The 9279-nt window shown below is 45.2% G+C and overlaps 1 protein-coding gene and 1 non-coding gene across 2 annotated transcripts; both read left to right on the forward strand.

Annotated features, from left to right (window-relative positions):
• Positions 1 to 1330: 1330 nt before the first annotated feature.
• On the forward strand, positions 1331 to 4773 carry CUNH17orf98 (chromosome unknown C17orf98 homolog). The gene is made up of 3 exons (XM_047845331.1): positions 1331 to 1575; positions 3520 to 3619; positions 4512 to 4773. Exons 1-3 carry the CDS (start codon positions 1369 to 1371, stop codon positions 4667 to 4669), a joined length of 465 nt encoding a protein of 154 aa, XP_047701287.1. The 5' UTR covers positions 1331 to 1368; the 3' UTR covers positions 4670 to 4773.
• A 726-nt stretch (positions 4774 to 5499) lies between these two features.
• TRNAC-GCA (transfer RNA cysteine (anticodon GCA)) lies at positions 5500 to 5571 on the forward strand. Its single transcript has one exon. It is a non-coding gene; the product is annotated as a tRNA-Cys (tRNA).
• Positions 5572 to 9279: the final 3708 nt, after the last annotated feature.

Here is a 9279-nt window from a genome sequence, read left to right on the forward strand (position 1 = left end):
TCACAGGCCAATTAAGTCAGATTATGGAGGTAGGACCCAGACCTCAGTACCTTTTAAAGATTCCCCAGGAGATTCCGAGGTGCAGCAGCCAAGATTGAGATCTGGTGCTGTCTAGACTGAGCCTATCTTGTTTTAGAAATACAGTCAGAAGTCTAAAACAGACCTGTCTTCCTCCTGCCCTCTATCCTCCAGCCTGGTGAGATTGAAGTCTTTAATGTGACATGAGATGTAAAATTAGTCCTTTTTATCCTGTTGTGTGAACTCTACATGTGAAATTTCTCACCTTCAAATAGGAGTGAGGGCTGGGTCTCTTCCCTTCCTTGTCTTATGTCTTACATGTTCTGCCTGGGTCCATTTCAAGTTGTAACAGAGTAGACTCAAACTATAGACATTAACCTATAATTTCAGGTTTCTAGGAAATTGCCTTTCGTGGTATAGAAACCTTAGCTATGCTGAGTATTGCCAGAATTAGTGGTTTTCTGCGTATATAAAGCAACCTTTTCTAATACACGTGCCTTCATATAGTGAATATAAAAGACTTCTGATCCTGTTGTCTCGTGTAGGATAATCGCATCTCAGAGTTGGGTGTGAGGAGTAGTTTGATGGTTAAACCATCTGTGTAAGGGTTTCTTCAAGGGGAATAGTTGAAGAAGGAAATAAAAAATCACCTGTAGTCACAACAACTAGAGGAAATCATTGTTCATGGTTTGCTATATCCTGTCACATATACAAAAAAAAATTAGCCAGGGAATAATGTGTCAACCTGCTGGTTTCTTGTGGGTTTTTTTTGTTTTGTTTTGTTTTGTTTGTTTTTGTTGTTGTTTTTAAGCTGGAGGAGGAATACTAGCTGATGGAAATAATTGGGTTGGGTGGGGAGAAATGCTTTAAGAGGACTTCCGGGAAGTCAGGAGACCTGAATTCTGGCTCTGGATCCACCACTAAGTGGGTTTAGGGAATATCCCAATGTTTCTTGAGCTTCAATTCCCACTTGTGTAAAATGAGAGTCGGAAGTAGATGCTATCTGAACTTTCTGATCGTTCTGGGTACAAACAAGCTTCCCAAGGAGACGGAGTTTGGGGAAATGTATATAGTAGGGCGGGGGGCGGGGCCCAGTTTCGTTCACACTGCCCACGTTCTGTAATCCCCCTCTTCAATCTCCAATTCCTCTTGCGTGGTCTCCTGTTGGTCATCCTTCATCTCACGGCCACGCAAGCAACTTCCCTCACAGCCCTAGGAGCCTACCCTATTTAGATGGGGCCATAGGGTTTGTGTCGCAGGAGTCTCTGACACGTCACAATGCGCAGGGGAGCCCCTACCTAGGGCCCTCAATTCCCACCAGAAAGGCCCTCGGAGGCTGTAGTGGTTGGGATGTCGCGCGTGTGCGAGTGTCCTCTGCGGCTGGAAAAGGGCTTCATCTTGGATGGTGTGGCCGTGAGCACCATGGCCCGCACCTATGAGCGCCTGAGGCCCAAGGTCTGGTCGGCGATTCCGCCCTACAACGCTCAGCAGGACTACCACGCCCGCCGATACTTCCGGAGCCGCGTGGTTCCGCCAGTGCTGCGCCGGACTGAACAGGTTATTTATAAGAGTGCCCCGGACGATCCCACTGTCTGTCCCCACAGAGCTCGACCCTGTGGCGGGGCGTTTTACCCCTCGGGCGGGCCCTCCCACCTCCCACCTCCCACCTCCTCGGTTTTCTTACTGAACCCCCGGAACTGGCGCAGGCGGATGACAGTTATTGAGTTCACTGGGCTCACAAAATCACTTTCCATCCCTGAATTTGAGAATGTTCCCATTTTGGGTTTCTGCAAGCCTTAGCGAACGGGCCTGGAACCTGGCCTCTCCCAAACAGATCGGTGTCATTGTCCTTTTTGACGTCATGGACCCGACCTTGGGGTGATCTCGCACCACAGATTCTCTAAGAGCGCGAAAATCCTTGTGACCTCAGCGAACACCTGCCAGGCGGGGCGCCCTCCATCGGTGACGTCATAGTTGCAGAGGCGCCCCCTCGATGGGACTTTCTGTGAGCAGGCAGGAAGGAAGCTTCCCGAACCTCTGCTACCTCACTCTCCCCAGCCCTTTCCCCTCGTGGATGTTGCCCCTTCTCAGCAGAGTCCTACCCGGGATCAAAGATCCTGACGCTATTTGCTGATGGCTTCAACACCTTTGCTTCCAATATTTCTGTCTCCATATGTCACAGTGGTATGGGTAGGGGAGAGGAGGGCTTAGCGGGGGTTATTCTGGGAACAAATCTTGGGTTTTGTGTGTGTGATCTCAGTGTTTGTGTCTGCGTGTCTGCGTGTATATCGCATGTATATGGACACATCTGTATGTGGCATGCTTGAGGGTGTACGTGTAATTACTCATGTAATTTTTATGACAGAACCAGAGTCTAGGAGGAAAAAAGAGAAAAACTTGAGTATTTAAAAGCTTGAAAATAATATGGTGTGCACACTTTTTAAATTTTCCATTTGTAAGTATTTAACCATCACAACCGTTTGTAGTAGGTATTACTTCATTTGCATAGAGATAATGGGGGTTTGGGGCTCCTGGGTGGCTCAGTGGTTTAAGCCTCCGACTTTGGCTCAGGCTCAGGTCATGATCTCACAGTTAAAGGTTCAAGCCCCGCTTTGGGCTCTGTGCTGACAGCTCAGAGCCTGGAGCCTGCTTCAGATTCTGTTTACCTCTCTCTCTGCCCCTCCCCTGCTCGCATGTGCTCTCTCTCTCCCTCTCCCTCTCTCTCAGAAATAAATAAACATTAAAAAAAAAAAAAGATAATGGGGATTTTTGTTTATTTTTTTGTTTTGTTTTTAAGTAAACCCTGCCCCCAATGTGGGGCTTGACCTTACACACCCAACATCAAGAATGGCACGCTCTACAGACTGAGCCAGCCAGGCTTCCCCAAATAATGTATGTATGTTTGTTTGTTTGTTTGTTTATATTTTGAGGGAGAAGTGTGCAAGTGAGCGAGGGGCAGAGAGAGAGAGAGAGAGAGAGAGAGACAGAAGTGGGGCTCACCCGAAGCAGAGCTCAAGCTCACCCGATGTGGGACTTGAACTCACAAACCGTGAGATCATGACCTGAGCCAAAATCAGATGCTTAACGACTACGCCACCAAGTTGCCCCAATAATGCATATTTTTAAAGTAAATTAAGTAACTTTTACTATGCCAGGCCCTTTGTTGGAACTATCTCACTTAAATCTCTCAGCAACCCTCCTTAAAGCCAGGAGGAAATTGAGGTCCAGAAAAGCTGTGTCATTGGCCCAGGGTCACACAGCTTGTTAGTGGCAGAGCTGGACTGGAACCAGTCTGTCTGGCAACAGACAGCCCTTAACTGCCCAGCTATGCTGCCTCTCCCTGAGAGATAATAGGTCAATACGTATATTTATATTTAATCTGTCTGGCCCAGTTACCCCTGGCTGTGACCTCTTCTCTCTCCCCGAAATAAGCCCAAAGGGAGTTTGCGTGTGCACCTCTCAGCATGGTGGCTGACAGTCTGTTTTCTCCCTCACTTTCAGGATCTCGGGGGCACAGGCAGGGATGGCTGGATAGTGGATTACTTCCACATCTTTGGGCAAGGACAGAGATACCTGAACCGGAGAAACTGGGCAGGGGCAGGCAAGTGCCACCTGGCTTTCCAGCCTCACCATGGACCCACTTGGAAGAGTGATGTGCATTCCCCCAGTTCAGAGAGAGAAACCGGGCCACAGAGAGCCCTGTTTTCAGGGGAAGAGGCCCAAGGACTGCATCCTCCAGCTTTTCTTCTCACGCATGAGCAGAGGGTGTCACTGTGCTCCTCATATTTAGGGATTGAGTGCCTACTGTATGTCAGATGCTTTCTGCCCTCACGCTATCCCTGTGCTACAGCCAGGGAAACGGAAGTTTAGGGTGGTAAAGTGATTGGCCAAGAAGGGCTTAGCTGGGATCAGAGTTCCACTCTTTCCAACTCTAAAACTCACGTTCCCCTCACTGCTCCCGGCCTGAGCAGGCTGTGTCCTGCTCCTTTTCCGAGCCCAACTTAGCAACAAGAAAGGAAGGGTTGAGAGCTGTTTTTCTGACAGTGTGAACCCTCCTCCCACCCAACCCCATCGCCCTTTCACCACACTCTAGTCACGTGATCTTATGCACCATTTGGCCAGAGTGAGCTCATCCATTTTCTCCAGATGGGTCAGAAGCAAGGGTGAAATGTTTTCAGTCTTCCTGGGAGCAAGGCAAGTTCGGCCAAGCCCAGAATCTTTTGGCCCCTCCTGTGCTAGCACATACCATTCACGCTCCTCCTGTATACTACTCGTGGTATGTGGTTTGGTTTCTAGAAAGCTGTCTCCTTGACTTCATCAACCCTTGGCTTTTAATCAAGACCCTTGAGACACCCCAGGATTGAGGTTTTAGCTGGGACACGGGGAGCATGTTCTATACCAGCCCTGGGACGGTGGGGGCGGGGGGGGTGCGAAGCAAGCAGGAGGGGGGTGGTGGCTGAATGCAGGCTCAGGCTTCTCTCTGTGCCCCCAAGGGCATTCCCTCCAGCAGGTGACAGGGCATGATAACTACAATGCTGATCTGAAAATGATCAACGGGTTCAATGGTCGGTTTGGCTATCGCAGGAACACCCCAGACCTCCGCCAGCGCCCATCGGTCTTTGGAGAGGTCACCCGATTCCCTCTCTTCTGACAGCATCTCTTCCCTTCCCACCCCTTGACCTGAATAGAAGACAGATGTTTAGACGATCTCTCAATTCTACTTTTATATAAACAGTGATGTTATTGTGCCTCCAAGTGTGCTGTTTCTTTCCCAAGTTTGGGACCGGGGCCAGCTAGTTTCTTCACCTTCTGCTTCTCTAGCCTTTGGAGAGGAGGTGGGAGGAGAGAGGCCATCCTCAGGCCTGTGCCCTTACGCTCCATGCCCATGAGTGCCAGGCTTGAAAGGAGGCCTCAGTTCTCCCCCGCCCATGTAAGAAGAAACTGCACTGCTCACCGAGCCCTCCACAAAGCTCTGCCCCAGGCAGCAGCAGGGCCCTGGGTTAGACACTGGCTACCGATGTTCCATCAAGAACTGAGCCAAAAGGGATTCGGCCAAAGGGATTGTCATTGGTTGCCCTGAGAAGGGTTTCCTGATTTTCCTGAGAGTCATCCCATCCAAAATAACTGACATCTTCCTTCTCCTTTCTACCCTCAGTCCATCAAGAGTCAGGGCATGAACAAGGGGATATCTGGGGGTGTTTTTCAGCCTCTGGATTCTGATCTAGTAATTCTGACACAGTGCTTGTGGGCACTTTCTCTGCTGGTGCTCTATCAGTTTCCTTTTCAGCTAGTTTCCAGGATGTCATTTTTCAAGTGTCCCCACCCAGTTTACTGGTGACCAAGAGAAAAGCCACAGCAGATGATGGATACAAAAGAAGGTGGAGCTTTAGAACACAAAGCCTGCCAGAGCTCTGGTGTGGGTGGAACCTGGTGGTATTGAGTCACCTTAAGTGGACAAGGAAGAGAAGAATAATAGGTCATGGGGGTATAGCTCAGGGGTAGAGCATTTGACTGCAGATCAAGAGGTCCCCGGTTCAAATCCGGGTGCCCCCTTCCTCCTCCCTTTTGTAATTCCATTAAGTGGAAGTCAGTAAGGGCACCATACCTCTTAACTCCCAGCCAGAGTGTCTAGAGAGGACAAAGAATTGTCAATGCATTCTTTGATTGAAACACTACTAATCTCCCCAGATTCCAAAGGATACTTAGCTGAGACCCCTGGATGACCTTGTTGGGCTTCAATTAAGACAAAGTCCCCTGGGGCGCCTGGGTGGCTCAGTCGGTTAAGCGTCCACCTTCAGCTCAGGTCATGATCTCACACTCCGTGAGTTCGAGCCCCGCGTCAGGCTCTGTGCTGACAGCTCAGAGCCTGGAGCCTGCTTTGGATTCTGTGTTGCCCTCTCTCTCTACCCCTCCCCTGCTCATGCTCTGTCTCTCTATCTCAAAAGTAAATAAAAACATTAAAAAATAAAATAAAGACAAAGTCCCCTAAGGAAATTCTGAATCTAAAATTAGGTATGAGAGCTTTGAACATAAATGCAGCAATCTGAGGGATGAGAGTACAGGTAAAGAGGATCATACAACATGCGTTTTTGAGAGCTTAGGCCACTGCATGTAAGGCAGCTATAAATTAAAAGATGAAACAGGGCCCCTGCCCTCAGGGAGTTCTATGTCTGCTGGAAGTTGACATATTCGTACACAGCTATCAGAGGAAGACATCGGGTTGTAGCTCAAGGAAGAAACATCTTTAAAAAATACCTACCCACCTTTTCTAGACATAACTTCCATGTGAAGCTTTCCCACAATTTGAGGGGACATTTCTGCCTAATCTGAAGAGTTTATTATGGACATGTTGTTTCTGACACCACAATCCCTTCCAGATGGTTCAGGGCACTTTCCTCTTAGTAGTTTATTGTGCCAGTCAGAGTTCTTGGCATGGAATAGATACCCACTCTGGCCACTGAAAGGAGAAAAGGAGTCTACTAGAGGCAGGGGGGACTCATGGTGTTGATGGAAGTTTGGAGAACCTAACTCACGAAGCATTAACTATGAAGGACAGCAGAGGAGGGAAATCGAGCTCTGGTCTCCTCTCTCAGGAAGTGTCCACTGCTGATGTCACCAATTCAGGGCACTTATCACCAAGTCGTGGTATGGTTCCAGCTGGACCTGCATCTCCAGGATACTTCCTCAAGCTTCAAGATGCCAAGTGCAGGGCGCCCGGGTGGCTCAGTCGGTTAAGCGTCTGACTTTGGCTCAGGTCATGGTCCCAAGGTTTGTGGGTTTGAGCCCCGTGTCAGGCTCTGTGCTGACAGCTCAGAGCCTGGACCCTGTTTCAGATTCTGTGTCTCCCTCTCTCTCTTTCTGCCCCTCCCCTGCTCATACTCTATCTATCAAAAGATTTGATTGGTTGAGTCATGGTCTGACGTGTGTGCAGTTTTCTGCCAGGAAGGGAAGGAGGTAGTGTTGCCTTATCAAGTTTGACAGTGCAAGATAGTCCCCCTGAATTAGAGGGGTGTTTGGTGCAAAAATGGATGTATCGCCACTTTCCCTTCCTTGAAGAAACAATTGTAAGGAGAGAGTGTGAAAATTCACTGGTTTATAGTTCTAGTGGTCAAGAATTTTCTCTCTCACACCCCTTGATTTCCCATTTGCTAAAGTTAGGTCAAAAACATTTTTTTAATGTTTATTTTGAGAGAGAGAAGCAAGAGCAGGGAGGGAGGACAGAGAGAGGGAGAGAGAAAATCTCAAGCAGGCTCTGCACTGTTAGTGATCTCAAGAACCGTGAAATCATGACCTGAGCTGAAATCAAGAGTCAGATGCTTATCCAACTGAGCCACTCAGGCGCCCCTGAAGAGGCATTTCATAAAGGAAGAGATGCAAATGGTGGATAAACCCATGAAAACGGATGCAACATCACGAGTCATCAGATAAATGCAAATCAAAATCATATTGTGACACCATACATGCATCAGAATGACTAAAATGAAAAAGACTGGTAACATCAGACGCCAACTCTTACTTGGTGGGAATGTCAAATAGTATGCCATTTTGGGGAAAGATCTGGCAGTTGGTACAAAACTGAAATGTACTGACCTTCTGGCCCAGCAATTCCATTCTTAGAATTTTACTCGGGGTAAATGAAAACATACTTACAAAAAGACCTATATAGGAATGTTCATAGAGACATTTTTCATAACAGACAGAACTAAAAACAGACTAGGGTCCACCAATAGGAAGGTGATTTTTTTAAATCTGTGAGGGGCGCCTGGGTGGCTCAGTCGGTTAAGCATCTAACTTTGGCTCAGGTCATGATCTCATGGTCCGTGAGTTCAAGCCCCACATCAGGCTCTGTGCTGACAGCTCAGAACCTGGAGCCTGCTTCAGATTCTGTGTCTCCCTCTCTCTCTGCCCCTTCCCCTTCATGCTCTGTCTCTCTCTGTCTCAAAAATAAATAAACATTAAAAAAATATATTAAAAAAAATAAATCTGTGGTTTATTCATACAAGGAAATACTACTCATCCATAACAAGGAATGAATTACTGATTCAAGATGGATGAATCTCACCAACATAATGCTGATAAAAAACCTTACAGAAAAGATTGTATGTTGTATTATTCCAGTTATATGAAATTCTAGAACAGACACAACTAATCTATGGTGAAAACAAATCAGAAGAGTGGTTGCCTCTTGGGTGGGGGTGGGAAAGAGATTAGCCAGAAAGGGGAATGAGGGGAATTTTACGGAGATGATGTTAATGTTCCATTTGTTTCTTTCTTTCTTTTTTTAAGTACACTCCATTCCCATCATGGGGCTTGAACTCATGACCCTGAGATTCTGAGTCACATGTTCTACCAAATGAGCCAGCCAGGCACCCCACTGTTGCATTTCTTGATTGGGGTTTGGGTTACACTGGTGTATGTATCTGTCAGACTTATTGAATGGACACTTAAGATTTATACATTTCATTTTATGTAACTTTAACATGAAATGAAAAACACTGTAAACAAATATGAACTCTAGTTAATGATATGCATGCTGAAGTATTTAGGAGGAAGTGTATTGTCTGCAATTTATTTTGATTTTTTGATTATTTTGATATATATAAGTATATAAGTTATATATATTTATATGTAATAATTAAATTAATATAATTATTATATTTTTATATTATTTGTATCTATAGGTTACATATGTTTATATCACATATATAATTTTTGTATATAATATATTTATCATACATAATTATATATTTATATATTTTATTTAAATTTATATTTATACATTTATATTTTATTTAATATATATATATATTTTTAAAAATTTTTAATGTTTATTTATGTTTGAGAGACAGAGAGAGGCAGAGTGTGGGCAGGTGAGGGAGACACAGAATCTGAAGCTCCAAGACTCCAGGCTCCAAGCTGTCAGCACAGAGCCTGACGTGGGGCTTGAACTCACGAACTGTGAGATCATGACCTGAGTGAAGTCGGATGTTTAAGCAATTGAGCCACCCAGGTGCCCCTAATATGTTTTTATATAATATATTTATATATTTATATTTTATATTTTTATTTTTTACACATTAATTTATATTTATACATTTATATTTTATTTAATATATTTTTATATAATATATATTTATATTTTGTATTTTTATTATTTACACATTAATTCTAATTTATATTAACTATATAAATCAACATAATAAATTATATATATTAAAATATAAATATATATTATATATATAGAGAGAAAGAAATGTGATC

The sequence above is a fragment of the Prionailurus viverrinus genome, unplaced genomic scaffold (assembly GCF_022837055.1).
Source record: "Prionailurus viverrinus isolate Anna unplaced genomic scaffold, UM_Priviv_1.0 scaffold_35, whole genome shotgun sequence".
NCBI lineage: Eukaryota > Metazoa > Chordata > Mammalia > Carnivora > Felidae > Prionailurus > Prionailurus viverrinus.

What these genes read in the sequence shown, in the direction of transcription:
- CUNH17orf98 (XM_047845331.1), top strand. Translation starts at nt 1,369, where the DNA reads ATGTCGCGCGTGTGCGAGTGTCCTCTGCGGCTGGAAAAGGGCTTCATC. An exon ending in TGCTGCGCCGGACTGAACAG is followed by an intron (nt 1,576 to 3,519) that starts GTTATTTATAAG and finishes CCTCACTTTCAG; the next exon opens with GATCTCGGGGGCACAGGCAG. An exon ending in GAGAAACTGGGCAGGGGCAG is followed by an intron (nt 3,620 to 4,511) that starts GCAAGTGCCACC and finishes TGTGCCCCCAAG; the next exon opens with GGCATTCCCTCCAGCAGGTG.